Source organism: Anneissia japonica, unplaced genomic scaffold (genome assembly GCF_011630105.1).
Source record: "Anneissia japonica isolate Jap-2015-1 unplaced genomic scaffold, ASM1163010v1 scaffold287726_len2788222_cov184, whole genome shotgun sequence".
NCBI lineage: Eukaryota > Metazoa > Echinodermata > Crinoidea > Comatulida > Comatulidae > Anneissia > Anneissia japonica.
The window spans coordinates 144,430-163,083 of record NW_022705125.1 but is presented as its reverse complement, the minus strand read 5'-3'; the positions used below and the strand labels follow the sequence as shown (position 1 = coordinate 163,083).

The window sequence follows — 18,654 nt, the reverse complement described above, 5'->3', positions numbered from 1 at the left end:
TTTATAGTTGGCAATACTAGCAACGTACAGTGCTCGATACACGTGATAATGCAGAGCGTAAATATTGAAAATGTTTGACAGACAAACAGTCAACACTAAACAAAAGACTTCACATAATATATTCAGACAGTCAACACTAAATAAAAGACTTCCCATAATATATTCAGACAAACAATCAACACTAAACAAAAGAACTGAGCTATTGTTTAAATGCAGGCACAACAACAAAATACCTACTCAAAAACAAAAACAATTAACTCATTTTCATTTTCAACTGCCTTAGCATTAATATACTCACATAGTCCTTGTATTCTCTCACTCCTGAAGGTTACATTAGCATGAAACAGTCTGTAAGCTGATTATACCCAGTTCTAAATTTCAATATATAAATAAATAACGTTGTAGTTTGGTATTCACTACGGGTTTCTTTTTTTTTCTTTTTTTTTTTATATATTAGCAATATAATTACGATAATATATAACGTACCACTACTGCATCCAATACCGTAGCCATGATTTTCAATAAGTGCTGGGCAATATCAGGGTGGCCATCACTTTACGCGTAAATACAAATAATGTGGACCCATTTTCTTAAAAGTTGACCCCATTCATACGCGAAAATATGAAAAATGTGGACCCATTTATTTAAAATCCTCACTATTAATCCCGTCCCCTAACGGTTTAGAAAATTTCTAATAAAAAGAAATTTTAAATTAGTGAATATGTCTTCTTCTACTAATACTACTTCTACTATTTTAAATTGGTGCATATGCCTTCTTCTACTAATACTACTGCTACTATTTTAAATTAGTGCATAGGTCTACTAATACTACTATTTTAAATTCGTGCATAGATCTTCTTCTACTAATACTACTGCTACTATTTTAAATTAGTGCATAGGTCTACTAATACTACTATTTTAAATTCGTGCATAGATCTTCTTCTACTAATACTATTTTGTTAAAAAAATGTCGTCAAGTTGGAAATAAAAGGGTGAGTCATGATGCATGTGAAGTTTGCATTTAAAAAATCGAATAGGTGATAAAAATAATAATACATTTAGAAAGTATTCGTTAGCTACCCAGATACGGCCTAGAGTTTTTGAGCATGGAGGTATGGTTTGACGTAACGTTTCATTTCATTGACGAATGATGTATCATGAAAACAAACTTGAAAAAAACAACAAATGTCATGTGTAATAATCTGTTATATACTAGGGGATAAAGACTTTAACCATAACAAGATAATGACGACGATAATAATGATGATAATGCCGATTATGATAATGATGATGATCATCATCATCATCATCATGAAGAAGAAGAATATGATGATGATGATGATGATGATGATAATGAAGATTATCATGATGATAATAATGGTGATGATGATGATGGTGTTGGTGGTGGTGGTGGTGACGATGATATTACAATCATTTGATGAATGATGAATGGTGAAGATAATTAAGAATAGTTAAATCTTTTACGGGATTTTACATTGATTCTTTAAAACGGTAATCGTAAAACATAACATCTCGTGATTTCTTAGTCTTGGTTAATTTAAGAAAGCTAAGAAACCCCCCAAGATATTCCCATTTGTGTTTTGTATCCAAGACGCGAACGGACAAGTGGTGACGTCATCTTATGGATGTTTGCCAACGAACTTTATTGATTAACACAGCGAATAGTAATGTACACGCCGTAGATAAACAGTGGCAAGCTCTCGAATTGTGTTAGATGAGATAAAAGCAGCGAAGTGAAAAGAAGGTATACTAGCTCTCTGATATTGTAAAATATTTACGTTACTAATTCACTGAAAACAAGATTTTCAATTTCGAACATGTAAGTTTTATGTTCTTTTCTTACTTAAATTCCTGTGCATTTTACTCCCGTGTTTTGTTTTATGTAGTGAAGAAATAGTGAAAGTAGCAATTGTAGTAAAAATACGGTACTGATAGCAGAGGCTTATAAAATTACACAAAATGAGACGGGGACTTTATGGGGGTTGAAGGAGCATCTTGCTGAAAGTAAATACGGACACGTGAAGAACACAGTGCTGGTCTGCTGTTAACATAGAGTTGTTTACTGAGCTGTGGAGGAGATATGTGATCCCCATCAATGATGTAGCAAGGATTTTCAAACAGTGCGGGACAATATCAGGGTGGATTTAAATAATGTGGACCCATGTTCTTAAAAGTTAACCCATTTTACGCCAAAATATGAAAAATCTGGACCCATTTTCCAAACTTTTAACCCATTTTAGGCTAAATAGGCCTATGTGAAATCTGGACCCATTATGTAAAAAGTGGACTCATTTTATGCATAAAATTGCATAATTTGGACCCATTTCTAAAAATGTGGACCCATCATTTGTGGACCCATTAGAAAAGTTATGTGGGACTGTCCCAATAGCTGGCTACGGCATTGATCCCCATCCCCATCCCCATCCCCATCCCTTTTACGAAAATGTCAGTTGTTAAAGACCTTTTGGCTCGTTCGAAAAGATTATTTTGTGTATGAACTGTAATCCAATATAATTAGTTGAGTAAAAGTTAATTAATTGCATTATGGCCGTATTTTATTTAGTTAGTGTTGGTTTAGATTTCTATTGCTTGTCAAATGACATCTTCATTTATCGATTATAATGGATATCCAAAATTCTAAGGAATGCGTTGTCTTTCACCTTCCCCACGAATATTGGAATTTATACCCTGTATGCCATTGATTTAAGGACTTGACATTCATCGAATTTAAATGTAGCCGGCCTAGGCTGGTTATAAACAATCTAGGCTGGTTATAAACAATGGAGCTAATCGGCATCTTAAATGTGACAGGTATACATTACCAAACTAGGCATCTACTTTTGCATTTTTCTTTTCTGCTATTTTATTTTACGTGCATGAGTGGTGTTGTGTCCCATTATAGCTTTTCGGGACATTGTTTATTTTTGAACCAATATTACCATTTTAATATTATCACCGATATTATCAAACTAATCAGAGTGCAATGTTCATTTTGTATAAAGCGGAATCATTATTTAATTTAAATTAAATATTAAGCATATATGCTCATAGTGTCTAAAGAACGCCAAGGCTAGAAAGAAGGCGTGTGAAAGCCCGGTCACCTCAGCCGTGTAAATTGAACTTTTTAGAAAATACTCTTGTGTTGTGAGTATTTGTTAAATTGTTACCATGGTTATGACACGCTTCACTCGATTACTTCCGAACTTCCTTTGTTAAATGGTTAAATAATCATAAGTGTAAATCGTCCCTATCCGTTATACTTATTTGATAAGTGTCATATCAAAAGAACGGAAAACCCGGTGGAAAGCAAACACAAATAAATAGAATAATCTCAACGAGGCTTACCGTCACTGAGACGGTGTGGTCCTTCCATTTTATCTGATTTTAATGAGGCTTAATTCATATTTATAATGTCAATTTAAAGTTTATAATTATTTAGTACAGGTATTACGGTATATTGATTATTGTATTTTATATGTTATTATGATCTCTTATAGTGTATATTGTTATAAGATTATCTTATTTATTTTGTAATTAAGGGTCTCGGTTATGATAGCACTACATTTTCTCAGCCACACCCTCAAATTGTTTAATGCCTAATTTGTCTTGCTAACTGGTCTGAGAAGTCTCAATTTTACTGTAATCGAAAGGGCTGACTATGCTTTTAATTCTCTACCCCTGATGCCTGATGTTACGCACTAGTATACCACTCGTTACGTATATGCTGACCACGTATAGGAGGCCTAATCTTTATGCATAAAAATCGATTACAAACCATTATCGATGGTTAAGTCCTGATTCACACATGTTTACAATACGATTTGTGGCAAGTTTTTCCCACTACCATTCAGTTGATAGCATATATAGGCCTATGTTATTGCAAACCGACTAACCTTGCTTTTTTAAGTTCAGATGAACTCCTGTTTCTAAATGAATAATAATAAGAAATATCGATTGAGTTTAAGTTTACGTCCTATTCATTATCTAGTTTATGAATGTCAAAATATGTAAACCAAAATCCATAGTTAAAAAAGAAGACGCTAGTAAATCTAAAAATAGATGTTTTGTCTGTTGCTCTCCATTCAACGTTGTTGATTAATTATGTTGTATTGCAGGTTAAGCGTCATGAATGGTCGAATAAACACCAATTAATTCGAATTAATGACAAATAAGGAATAAACATTTCACCACATCCTGTAGGCATACGTAATACTTTGTGATTTGATCATCTGAAGGCATCCCATAACACCTGCAAGATGAAAGATCCAACAATGCTGTTGAAGAGAAGCGATAAGACGCACAACTCTCTGGTGAACCCCAACCAGACATTGATAGACGCTCTGAGATCAAACAGTTATACTCGCATTAAATCGGCCATGAGTATGCCTTGTTTGGAAGTAAATAGAAAAGACACTGAGAACGGCGGAAAAACAGTTCTTATGAATATTTGTCAACTAGATGTGCTACCTAAAACTCGAAAAGAACTTGCAAAAATGTGGCTAAAGAAGCAGAACGTTGACAGTAACTTAAGAGACAGTGATGGTAGGACTGCTTTGGCACTTGCATGCCAACGCGGTGATGAAGGAATGGTAAAGATAATAGCCGAACATTCGGATGCTAACCCAAACATTGTAGATAATTCGATGGACACGCCACTAATGCATGCCTGTCGAATGGAAGGAGGTACCAATGCCGTGAAGATGATGATTACGTGCTTTGGGCGGCTGAATCTTGAAGTTGATATAATGAATTCGAAAGGTGAGTCGAATGAATATTAAAGTATTTTTCCTATAGTGTATAAAAATTATTATGCTCTTGTAACAATAATAGTTATCGAATGAAAATAGATTCAGTAACTACAAGGTAACTTGTTGCAAAAATAAATAATTAAATATACCATGTTGCGTCAAGTGGGAGAAACTCAACAAAATGTTTTTATTCTTATGGAAATATTAATTACACTAACACACCAAATACATATTACCTCTTTCAGGCTACACACCTCTACTAGAAGCTGCACGACTTGGTCATTCAGAGGTATGTCGTCTGCTGGTAAAGGCTGGTGCAGACGTCAATATTCGTGATCCAACGGACAATAGTACGGCACAAGACTTAGCGATTCAAAGCAGATGTGGTACACCAGATCTATTACTTCTTTCACCAATCGCTGTTCGAAAGACAAAAGCACGTCGTGAACGTGAGGCACAAGGCAGGCGATCATTGAAAGATCTGATAGCAATGTCTGGACTAGAACCCGCAAATCGTTGGATGGAATCTACTGAGGTACAGAGGCTCCGTAGTGTGCCTTCAGTGCCGTTGAACGAAGAACATTTGAAGCTAGCAAATAGTCTAGTCTTTAGTATGTCACGACGATTAGATCGTGTACAAGAATGCCCAATCGAAGAGGAGGAAGAAGCCATTGCAACAAATCTCTTGTCGCAAAGACGTCATTCAAGCTCATTACCAGACCTTCGTGATGCAAAGGAGTTCTCCACCATTGACAAACTCAATAATTTTAGCCAACCCACAAGATTATATCGCCGCCGATGCAACACTATCGGTAGTGGGTCTCCCACAAGCCACCCAGTCAGGCTCCCGGCAGTTGCCCGGAGAGCATCAATGAATAAATCTATAAAAGTTCCGTCAAAGACGCCTAGTCCGCCACAAAGCCCCAGAAGCGGTTCACCGAACTCTATCCCAAGACCTTTTAAAGCAGCTAGAAAAATCACACCACCTATGAAACCGTCAAGTCCGGTAGCTGCAAAAGTCGGTCACCCCCATGTCATTGAAAGTGGAATCAAATCTTGGGCGGGCAAGCCATTCTCTGCTATACCTTCTTATATGTTTCGATAACGATCTTGATAATTAAAGAGAATGTAGAAAGTTATATATGGTAAAATGGCATCTACAGCTGCAATACTTAATGATACAAGGGCGTTGCTTAAATATTCGACAGCTGTGATTTGATATCAGTTCTCCCCCCCCCCACCCCGCCCCGAGGTAAATAGATAGAACACTAAAAAAACAAATGAAACGCGTTGCGGCGCCACCCCTGATATGATGAGTATAGCAATCTTTCTCATGTTTTGGTTGGTTATTGAATTGGATGATGTATAAACCTACAGCACTAGGTTGACAGTCAACTCTCCGCATTCACTCTTCATTTAAATCGCGGAACTGTTTTAATCGATCTTTAATATCAATCAAATCATACTTCAAAGTTATATACATAGGCCTAGGCCTATATGTTGTTAATCGCTGCCGATCCTTAAAGTTAACGACGAATACTACCAATATTGTATCATGGTCGTATGACTAATGATGTTAAGCAGTTTGAGTCTTTGTGAAAAGTGGTAAGCTTAAATAAATTGGATTATGTTTATGTATTTATTCTGATGAACTTCTTCAGTGTTTATGGTGGAGTACAGTGCTAAACCACTGGTTCTCCAAAATATTTCTTTTATTTATACAATACATATTTTTTAAATATTTAAAAATAAAACGGGCTTACATATCATAAAATTAGAAAATTGTCTATTGAAGGCCTATTATTCCGTTTAAAAAAGGTAAGGCAACTGTTATTAATTATGTCTGGTTGCCTCAAAGAACCTAAAATGTTTTCACGATGTTGTTATTTAAGCAATTATAAACAACTGTAAATTATTACTTAATTTTAAAATGAAAGTTTGTTGAATACTGTTACCATTAAAATCAAATGATAAGATAACTTATACAAAAACATACAATAAAATATTTCCTTACACAAAAATACACTACTTAATGACTTGCGCGCATGATAATGACAAAGACATAGCAGGCGAGCAGTAGGATATGGAAAGCTTACTTCATTTTTACTATTCGTAAAATTATTGTCCGAAAAGTCCGTGTGTTATTATATTTCATAATTCTTGTGTTAATGGTAATTCAAATAATTATAGGCTATACAGTAGGCGTTTCGATTGGAAATATGTTGTTCATATTTTCATTAAATATTACAGGCCTTGATAAAATATACAAGCTAACGTATAAAGTCATGCACGTTGTAGACTGAATTTCAAACTGTTATGTTGATGTGCTTATTATGGAACGACGATATCATGTTAGCTCTGAGCGTACGTACGAAATATTATGCGTTATATCAATAAATAAAAACTGAAGTAAAGAGACTCTGTAAATTATGTCGTCTTAATAGCTACTAAGCCAATTTCTCAGTAGGAATTGACGAAGAGCTACCATAAATAAGATATGCCGGTGACGTCATTTGGAAGGAAACGCAGCGAAATTTCTGATGAAACCGATTCGCAGAACGACGATATTTGTCAAGGATTAACACAAATAGCAATATATTTAATTATTAGATAGCTGTTGACAATGTGAAGATTGCACATTTCGATTCATAGCCGTCGGAAAGTGTGTAACTAGAGGGAAATGAACTCGGTGGTTACCGGCTTAGGATCTTTCATCAATTAGAAATGTGTCACAAACCTATACTGTTACACGAATGTTCTATAAGTCTCAATATGACTCTTAACAAGATAACTTTACAGAGAAGCTGTGAATTTGTTATGGCTGTCATTAAGGCCCTGCACCTGGCGCCCCAACGTTTGAACCCTCCGGTTACATAGGCCTACTATTTGCTTACCTATGTGTGCTAGGTCTTTGAATGTTAAAAGTGATTTCTTGTAATGGGTAGCTTTCATACTCCATACTTCACATGATCGATAGTTTTCATTCCCCGTACTCACCACCTTACCCGAAAATATAATTATGATCAATAAAATTAGGCCTAAATAAATAAGATAAGCTCAACTAAATAAATTAACATCAACAAACACAACTAAGCATTCCATGTTTCAATAGCAATAAAGAAAGATTTTGTGGTGTTCTGTGACGATATGAAACCAAATACTATTGATGTGATGCCTCTTTTCAAATTACCGATCCAGATCTAGAATGAAATGCTTCATCGTATTAATGCAGTGGCGTATCTAGAAGTCTTGAAATGGGGGTGCTGATGGGGTGGGGGTGAAGGTGAAGTGGGGAACTCGATGGTCGGTTAAGGGGCGCTAATTCGCAAAATAAGGTGATTTAAGGTGATTTTTTACTAATGGACCGTGTTTTTTTTTTGGGGGGGGGAAGAGGGGATACGAGTATTTCCCCCCCCCCCTTCCGCCACCGTATGATAAACTGTTACCAAAATATCCAAACATTTGTTTTTCCGAAAGTTTTCCAACGTAAGAAACTATAGCCAATTAACAATTAAATAGTACAATTTAAAATTCTTCCAGCAAATTTAAACGAAATGTGTAGTAAATTCTTTAAATCATAGAAAACTTCGTTTCATCTGTGACCTATTGAAAGTTTATAAATTATTTGTTTCTTTTATAGGCCTATAGGCCATTCAAAGTTCATTTAATTGGCGGGGTTCCTCAATTGAGTTCGTCCAGCACGACCACGAAGGTCGAATATTTCATATATTTATAAAGTGTCTTCTCACAAAGTAAAGGCACTGGAAACATGTACGAATAAGTACTTAATTTAAAAAACAAAAAAGAATAATGTCTAGTAGTCAAGATGGCTGTTGCGGAGGTTTTCGTGTAGCACGAGTGAAGAAAGTGCATATGAGAAAGAGGGCGCACTAGGTTAAATGATATTTGTCACGATTTAAACTGCTACGGTACTTAAAATGGCTATCAGAAATGTAACGCAACAAATGCTCAGACAATGGGACAAATTGGATCATTTCAGAGACAGGGGAGCCAGGGCAGATTGTTTAGGAAAGGGGGTACATATAACAGGTTTTGGGGAGTGAATCTGTGAATCTTATAGGGAGCAGTGATGTAGTGAGATGTTTTTACATCTCCTTGAGTGATGGCAGAACATGCTCAGTTTTCCCTCTATTTGCACTAAACAGATTTATTTCATTCCCATAAACATCCTTAAAATGATTGAAAATATATTATCTTAGTAACTACTTACTTAGTCCATTGACCATCCAAATTATTTACAAAATGTGTAAACATAATTCGGATGGTCAATGGACTACGGGCAATGCATCTATGCGATGTCAATTTAGTAAATCAAAAGTAAAGGAGGAGAAAGCCCATTGCTTTCTTGAATGATTTGAAAGAGGGTAACAACTATGAAACATTAAGGAGACAAGCACAAAACCAAAAACTCCGGAGAAACTGGGTGCCTGCTGAGGACCAGCCAGCAAGAGCACATAAGTAAGTAGTACAGTAAGTACTGTTATTAAAGTAGTCCTAATATTATGGCCTATTATTATGCCAAAACCAAGAACAGTAAAACACAACATAGAATTTACGCAGTTTTGTATTTTATTCGTTTCTCTCAATACAATAACAATATCAGCTTTTACCCATGCTTGCATAGCCATGACCTAATGTAAAACCTGTGTTCATTAACAATATTTTAATCGTTTTTAAAGCGGAATGTTAGTGCGAAATTTCAACTGCACCTACGTTAGTTGTTGCTGCTCAGCGCGCAGTCGAAATCCGCCCATATCGAACGTTTTACATTATTCACCCAATTTGAGAGTGTGCAAGTGACACAACATGCACATTATTTTTTGTCTAATCTGAAAACAGGCTTTACAAAAGAGTAACCAGGCAAATAATAGTTTGAAATTTACCCAATACAGCTTACATCTGTTAACACTAAGCCTATTTTAAGCTGCTAACGTACTGCTGTAAAGCCTAAAGTAAACTTTCCAACAGAACTTTACATATCAAATACACGGTTCTTCTTCATTGAACTATATACACATACAAATTCATATTAAATAAATGTATACAATGCATAAATACATTGAAACGTTGAGTTGTTTATATTTTTATTATTGGGAAGGGATGCGGAAAAGACGATATTCGCATTTTTTTAAAATATTGTACACAAAAAGTAGGTCTAAAAATCAATACGTCATGATGCACGAGAATCGTAGCAATAAACCTACTATCAAAAGACATCTCAGCCTTGTAAGAAAGCACTGCAAATTTAATTTGGTTACCTATTGTTATTGTAACCAATGTACTGTAATTCCTCTTTACATTGTAATTTTCATGACAGTTAATCTTTCGTACTTAATATTCCACAATGTTTTAAAAAGAAAATAACGAATCCAGCATTTGTACTGAATTCCACCTTAATGATAGCTTTGGAATTCTGAGCTATACAATTTGTCACATCAAAACTTATTTCAAATGCTAGTTAATGCTACTTTAATCGATTTAAAGATTTAATCGAAACAAAGGTATTGCAGAAAAATGATGAAAACTACCGTACTCAGGATGAGAATCAAGAACCAAAGGAGAGAAATAAGCCTACTATCGTATATGATAACCACGCGCCAATATAGACCTACGTACCTAAAGGTTGACCAAACATTATTTTAAAAAATTATTTCAGTAACATCTATGTAAAAATGAAACATGTCATTGAAAAATACTGTTAAAACAATACTTCATCCCACCCGACCAAACACTTTTGCAAATATTATTACAGCTTTTCTTGAAAAGATTGGCAACTTGCCTTGTGTCATATTCATCGATATCGTCAATATAAATAGACCTACACACATGCAAGATAATAAATAATATTATTTACAATTTACAGTTAAATTTCAATAAGAAATCAGTGACGCGATAACTTTAGATAAGACTACTTAGCAAAATCAATTAAATACGTATTATTCACGTATGAAAGTGCTAATCCATAATATATTAAATCATATACAATACTTATATATTAGATTATCCACTGTTTATCCCAGCTGATTACCTGAGATGTACATAGGATTACCCAAAATCCAATGCGACAGTTTCTTCAAGAATTTCCAAAACTCACTTGCTGGAACTAGGCCTACATTACCAAACTTTAACTGGAAATTAAGCACCATATTATCAGCAGATATCAATATACAGGTACCACTGAAACATAAGTCATTTTTTATGTTTTATACCAAATGTTTTTAACGAATACCACCAGCTAAAAGTATTTTTCTATCAATCTTAAATATCAGTCCTCTCATCTTTTTTTCTTTACAGGAATGTTTGTCTTTTCATATACTACTCTGACAAATAGAACCGAAATGAATTAAATCAAATTTTTAACCAAATTCAAATTAACATTATTGGAAATCAGAAGAGTTAGACCAATAATAAAACTATATTTTAGAAAAGAGGACTATATATTCTCGAATAAGTTCGTCGGGATTACATACCGGCTTAAGCCGTCTCCGTATTATCATAAAATATATATGTAGCCATGATGATGTCATATCACATCCATATATGGGCAAATAATGGAAGTGGAGAAAGAAAATATAGAGTTTTGCTATTCAATCCAGGAACATTTGGATTACAGTTCTGATGCTCTTAATACATACTACCTCCCTGATTGTAATGGAATTTACTGTATAGGCCTATCATAATTAGTTATTTAATTTTATTATTCCAGTTTCTGGAAAACCAAAAACGCAATCTGTTAATAACATACAGCCTAATACAGGCCCGAACTTACAATGCTTTCCCTATATTTAACAGTAATAACAAATAATATTTGTGAGTATCATTATTTAGGGTTTATAAATCTGGTTATATGGTTATCAAAATAAATCCAACTGCAATTATGTCTATTTATCACCCCAATTTTTCATATTTAACAAAATTTGTGTATATTTTGTAGACTTTCTAATATCAAAATGCTCAGTTTTAGCCCAATTGAACTGACAAAAACACTGGAAAAATAATCGATTCCAAATGTCTTAATACTAATAAATATTATATTCTGTAATATTCTTTCCCAAAATAATCACAATTAAATGTTTGTTATATAATACTTGAATTGGATGACCAAAATGTTTTTTTAATACTGGATTCAGATGTTAACAATTAGAAACAAATGAATTCATTATTTAAAAGACATCGTTCAAATTTTCTTGTCATCTCTTGCCTGGGGATATTAATACTATTATAATTTATATTTTTATATCTTGGTAAAAACAGCCCTAAACATAATTAAATACAAAAAACAATAAACATAAAAATATTTAAATATGAAAGTAAAATTGATAATACTAAGAATTATACATAATGAAATTAAACAATAAAAAATAATAATACATTTTATATAACATTTATTACATACATTTATACATATTCATTTATTTTTTAACAAGCAAACAACAATTTTTAACGCTTGGGTGAGCAGCATACTTTGGATTTAACACCTGTGGACAAATCGCTATTGAAGGACTTTTGATCAGAATAGCCATCGAGGTCAAACTCAGTAACAAATGAGTCAGATGTGTCCTCAAGTTCATTATCTATCGATGCATTTGACTTGTGTTTATTATACGATGACAGAACGGTTAGACAGACTACAGCGCCAGCTATTGCCGAGCCCATCGCAACCATAGCTATGTATACACGTTCCATCTTTGCCTTTTCGGCACAGTCTTCTTCATTTTCATCTATGTTGTAGCCGCTGGCTGAAACTTTTGCGCTTCCTATAAAAAAAGTAAATAAATAATTTTGCACAAATTGTAAACATCAGGTTTTTAAAAAGCTTTTTACAAAGATAGCAATGTATTTTTTTTCTTGTTTTGCATCAATGCCTTTTTAGTCTTTAAATCATTCATCTACAACATGTCATCTACATAAAACAATAACTCATTATCATATCATTTCAACATAAAAAAAAACAAAAACATTGTCATCAGCTCTTTCAACAATATAAAAACCATGTACAACATTTGGAATTGTATCTGCCCATATCTTTTCACCTTTCTGAAGTAGCCCTTCATTTAAAGCCAAATCAAACAGTGTCATACGACGAAATGTGGCGCAATTTGTTGACGTTATCTGTGAGACACTACAGACACGATAGATCTAGTGAGTTGGCCTTAACAGGAACATTTACATACCTGCCACTAGTTTGAACTCGCGAATATCATTCCCGCAAAATTCAACTTCTTTCCCACATCCGGAGCACATACCATGTACTGGAAAGAGGAAGTCACAACGACGGGTTCTGTGCCGTCGGCTGTTGCGACACGATGACCAATCACCCCAATTCTTCCATCCATTGTAAGCTAATTAAACACAATATCAAAACAATATAAGAACAATATAATAACATAATAGTTGTACCTGACCCAAAACAAAATGGTAAGTTTAAGGAATAGGATTAGTTTTTAGGACTAAATTAAAGATTAGTTTCTTTTAGACACTGTAAATTTTCTTTTCATTTGTCAAGCGCATAGATATTCTATAATAACATAATTGATTTTTTTTCTGAGTCAAAATCCTCTTCAATATATAATAAAACTTTCAAAAATCCAATGCACACAAAGACATGTTTATCATATGATACAGAGGTCTGGTAGATCAAGGTACAGAAATTTATTTACTCAATGTTTAATAGCTTAAAATATCAAAGAATTGCTTGGCTTAATTATATTTTTAATGGAAAAAGATACATTTCATGTACAAAAACATTTTTATTCCATCACCATTCATAATCAGTTTATTACAAGCATTTTTATGTTTTACTCCCTCAACCAAAGCAGCCATTTATCTTTTGTTTGTTAGCAAAAATCCACAATCCATCAATCGATCTATCTATTAAATAATTGATTTTTGTCAAAAGTTTAAGATATGTTTTTGCACAATATTTTCTAGCATTGCCATTACTTATAATTCAGCCTCAAACTCACTACAATGCAAATTAAACAAAAGCAGGCATTCTTCTTTTTGATGTTAGCAACTGTTGAATTTCAATTAAAAAAATCAATCAATCAATTTATATCTGACATATGATGCATTTTACCAATCTGTTAGATTTCAATCAACAAATTAATTAATTAATCAATCAATTGTTTGATTTACATTTGACTTACGATGGATTTTATGTATTATTGTCTAAAACAGCTAGCTCAATTTAAATTTTGCTTAGTTTTTTTTTAGCTATTAATTAAATAATTGTATGCCAGTCGAAAATCCAAAAAAATATTGTCACCTCAATGTAATTGACTGTGGCGGGGGAGCGCTTGGTGACATTACTAGCAGCGTTTGCTTTTGATAACATTTAGTATGTCAGTTTTACAAAAGATTGTTAATGCTACAGCATTTAAGTGTTCTACATTATCATCCAAGTCACTGCATCAAACCATTAAACAGATACTCAACTCAAAAGAGAGGCATTAATTAAGTGTTAGTCTACCACCTTACCTGGGCATTCCGTTAGTTTACACTCCTGTACCTGTGAATTTTCCCCCACACATGGCGCCCCTTTAAAAGCAGGGGCGGGATTAGTACAAGTACGGTATCTGTGCTGGACGCCCGGGCCGCACGAAGCTGAGCATTCACTCCATGCAGTCCAACAATTCCACGCGCCTTTTACTGTCGAGTTAAGCACATACATATATAATCATGAAAGATTGAAATCACTGGCAAAATTTCATATCTCATGACAAGCAAAGGTCCTGCTAAAGTACGTAGAGTAAGTTACTGCCTTTCATTTCAAAACTAGATTAAGAAAACTCAGGTCTCCTTCTAATTAAACACAATTATAGACCATCTCCAATAAAGACCACTTTTTTGTGGTCCCAAATTAACAAATGTCTTATATCTTTATTATTCTAATGAGACCAAAGCTGCAACCAGTTTTTCATGGGCACCTTACAAAATCGGTCTCAAGAAGTACAAGAAACATTTTCATCAAACTGAAAGTATTAGCCAATAGATGGAAGGTAATTAGGATTCATAAATTATATAACAGTAATGTACTAAAATGAAGATGATTTAAGTGAGTTGTTCAAATCAAGTCCTACTTCTTGTGTTCACTTTTGAAATTATAGTTTATATCTTTGACAGTTCAATAAATTAGATGACAGTCTATGTGTGCCAAGCATCGCACGCTGTTGATTTAGAAACTAATTTGTCCCAAACTGATACATAAATTATATAACAATAATGTAGTAAAATGAAGATGATTTAAGTGAGTTGTTCAAATTAAGTCCTACTTCTTAAGTTCACTTTTTAAAGTAATAGTTTATATCTTGTCAGTCTTGCATGACTTTTATTATATATTTAGTTATTTATGGCAAATTGCATTTTTGTATACATAATTGGTTTGTCATAATATATTATTTATTGCTACTAAAAAACATAATTCTTGTTGCAAATTCTGAGAAAATAATATATTATAAATACAGAATATTATGTTTAAATATTCAATTTGATATTTTAGTATCTTTATATCATATAAAATGTTATATTACTGTATATACTATATACTTATATTATAGTTATACTGTATATTATCATATCTTTACTATCCAAGAAATGCACATTATCCATCAATCCTGTAAGTGGCGGATTCGTACTCGCTGTTGGTGAGAAATTGAAATAAAATAAATAAATAAATAAATAAACTCACAAGTCCTTAGCTACCCCCTCTGTTTTCTATGACCTCCCTTTTGAAAATCAGAAGTATTTTATTAACAGATTAATTAGTATAGACAGTAAACATGTTATTCATTAAACCAAAAGATACTATTGTGTTCTTTTAATCCTCTAAACCAAAATCCTGAAAATTTAAATCAAGCTGTTTTTTGTCTTACCAAAAGGGAGCCCGAAATACTTGTATGACATTTCAAAAGGCCACTTTTCATGCTCTAATTTATAAACTTGCTAAATTAACCATGAATTTCAGCCCTGTGGTAGATATTTTATGAACCACAATACATTAGGGAGGGATGGTAGGCAATGAATCCTAAAATAAGGCCAATCAACCGACCCTGATTCTGAAATGTCAATGTGTAGGCAACAATTACAAAATATCTTCTGGCCATGAAACCATATATTACAGTTGATTAATTATAATAAGTTAGTTTAATAATAATTTATTTATATATAGTGCTTTTATATGTAAGAAAGCCTCATAATTCTATATTCTACAATTAGTCTAGAGAATATATACAAGTTAAACATTATCAAAACTATCAATAGTTAATTAATTATTAGAGTGATTTAATAATAATAATTTTTATTATAGCGCTTAATGCAATAAAGCCTCACATTGGATGATGTTGAAGCATAAACAAATAAATAACAATGTATTTTGCATTTGATTCTATTATTGTGTTTTATTGTGTTTGTTGTGTTTGCTTGAAAAAGAAACCTCTTCACATGCTCCCTGAAGTTGCAAAGAACTCATTCAAAGTCGAAATAATCCCTCATTACCTGGACAGTCTGCTATTTTACAGGTCTTCTGTTGGTGCTGCCCTGACTGGCATAGCTTGTAGCCAGGAATGCAGGCTCGATGCCTCACTTGGATGCCCCATCCACACGTCTGAGAACACTCCAGCCAAGGTGACCAGTTGGTGTATCCACCAAAGTATTCTATTAGAATATGAAGATGGATATTGAAATATTTATATATCAATAAATCAGTCATGTATTTGTCAACTCACAAAAAAATAAACAAAGAAAAAACAATATTTATAATATCAATAATAAATAATAATAATAATAATAATAATAATAATATCAATAATAATAATAATAATAATAATAATAATATCAATAATAATAATAATAATAATAATAATAATAATAATAAAAGCATTGATAGTGCACCGTATATAAACAAATTTCCTTATAGGTGCATTACAATACATTAATTCATCGATTGAAATAGAAAAAAATTAAAACATTGCACATTACGATTGAAAGTAAGAATGAACGAATCCCTAAATGTTTTAAAAACCAGGATTAAAAAACATTAAAAGTGGGATAAGAAGTGGGATGGATAAGAATGCTACATCAAGGATAAATCATTAAAAAACAGCAAATATTAATAATTTATTTATATTTTCATACATATATTTAAAAGAGGAAAGAGATTATTTTCTAACTTATGGAAAAAATTCTATGAAAAGTTGGATTTTAGAATTGAACTGCAAATAATAAGAGTGAATGAGGTATTAGATCATTATAATTAATAACAAATTCAATGGGTTCTTTTGTACCTGCATCTGGCCAACATGATTGTGCATCACTGAAGGAACATTCTTGGGTCTGTTCTCTTCTCTGCGATATCCTGATTGAACTTTTACTTTCAACTTTTGCCCTGCAGGATAATCGAGATCGATGAAGAACATACCCATCAGAGGTTAGGTTTTTGATTGTCCACGGCGTCCAATGATATGCTTTCTTTATACCTGTTCATCAGAAAAAAAGTTTGAAATTAATATAAAAGAAGTACAATATCAAGATTTAGAAAAAAGAATAATTATGTGTATGTGTTTACAATGTATACAAATATACACATGTAAGCCATTCAATGAAAACTTCTGGTACTCGCCAAATAAACTAAGACTAAGTTTAATTTTTTAATATATTGTATTACCTCATTTATATATTTCTTTATATTTATAAGTATTTGACAATGAACTTATAGTTGTAACTATATCTTTGTTTCATCTATGTGCTCCAGAAATAAATCAATATTTAAATGAATAAATAAATAAGAAAATTCTGATAACAGATGGCACAAAGGGACAAGACATACATTTTACTTTTTAAATTTACAGCGCGCATATCAATTTCTGAAAAACCTTCAAGGCGTTTTTTGGGTTTTTTTTGTATTCACTGGATACGGAATAGGTCATACATAACATGCAACCTACCCCCGCTCCCTGGGGAGTATTCTTAGCTATGCTTGTAATCAGCACTACTAATTCAATCCGAATCATTCACCCCCTAACAAGGACCAATTTGTACTCCTTGGCGAAGAAAAGTAAACATAGATAAAGTGTTGCCAAGGAGGCAAGTAGTGTAACTAGCAGTCACAACATTTGCAAGGTCCAAAGCCTTCCCACAATGCTTCACTTGCTGCAATTTGAGACCACTGAAAAAGACTATTAACTATATACACAATTTGATCAATTGTCAATAGGTAACATTTTATTATAAACTTACTTTGACATGGGGAAGTATTGCATTCACGTGATTCAGAAGGTTCTCCAAAGCAGATTTCGGATCCAATACACTTCCGAGTTCTTGTCTTCATACCAACTCCGCAATCAGCTGAGCAATTGCCCCAGTCACTCCACTCATCCCAGTGTCCTGTGGGAATTGAAATTAGAATTAGATTCTAGAGGAAAATTCATGTACATTTGGGTTATTCCCAGATTCTTAAAACTAATTGTTGAAATCTCGAGAAACCTAATGGTGTGCCTTCTGAGCTACATTATTATACATTTTTTAATTTCAGCTTATCATCAAAACCTTCATCTTCTACAGTTAAGTCATTAAAAAAGTCCATCAATATTTTAAAGATCATCTGATCAAGAAACTGACAAACTGCAATGCAGGGATAAGATGAGGTGACAGTTGTCATTGGATTGAAATTTGCATTTTTATCATATCCACTAGCTATTAAGTAACAGTTACAGGAGTGCAACATTAGAATCTAGAAATTATCTTTCATTGCATGAGGATTAGGGTATGGGGCTGACTGTTCAAGGCTGAAGAGGGTTGGGTGTGAGGCTCAGGCAGTAATGCTCAGGGTGCAAGGCTGAAGATGTGAAGCTCAAGGTGTAACATA

At 33.2% G+C, this 18,654-nt stretch overlaps 2 protein-coding genes across 3 annotated transcripts in view; one reads left to right on the top strand and one right to left on the bottom strand.

The window, feature by feature from the left end:
• Positions 1-1,701: 1,701 nt before the first annotated feature.
• On the top strand, positions 1,702-7,183 carry LOC117105339. The gene is made up of 3 exons (XM_033246460.1): positions 1,702-1,840; positions 4,137-4,779; positions 5,015-7,183. The coding sequence occupies exons 2-3, from the start codon at positions 4,278-4,280 to the stop codon at positions 5,872-5,874; spliced, it is 1,362 nt and encodes a 453-aa protein (XP_033102351.1). The 5' UTR covers positions 1,702-1,840; positions 4,137-4,277; the 3' UTR covers positions 5,875-7,183.
• Positions 7,184-9,341: 2,158 nt separating this feature from the next.
• The window catches only part of LOC117105235 (semaphorin-5A-like), a 66,519-nt gene continuing 57,206 nt past the window's right edge, over positions 9,342-18,654 (bottom strand). Inside the window, exons 20-25 of one of the 2 annotated variants that reach the window (XM_033246316.1) lie at positions 18,027-18,173; positions 17,075-17,266; positions 16,287-16,445; positions 14,271-14,441; positions 12,965-13,132; positions 9,342-12,547 (exon numbers count right to left, since the gene is read on the bottom strand). In XM_033246316.1, coding sequence (XP_033102207.1) covers positions 12,231-12,547; positions 12,965-13,132; positions 14,271-14,441; positions 16,287-16,445; positions 17,075-17,266; positions 18,027-18,173 — 1,154 coding nt within the window. In that variant the 3' untranslated portion in view covers positions 9,342-12,230. The remainder of the gene's footprint in view (positions 12,548-12,964; positions 13,133-14,270; positions 14,442-16,286; positions 16,446-17,074; positions 17,267-18,026; positions 18,174-18,654) is intronic. The other variant, XM_033246317.1, reaches the window with a different exon arrangement.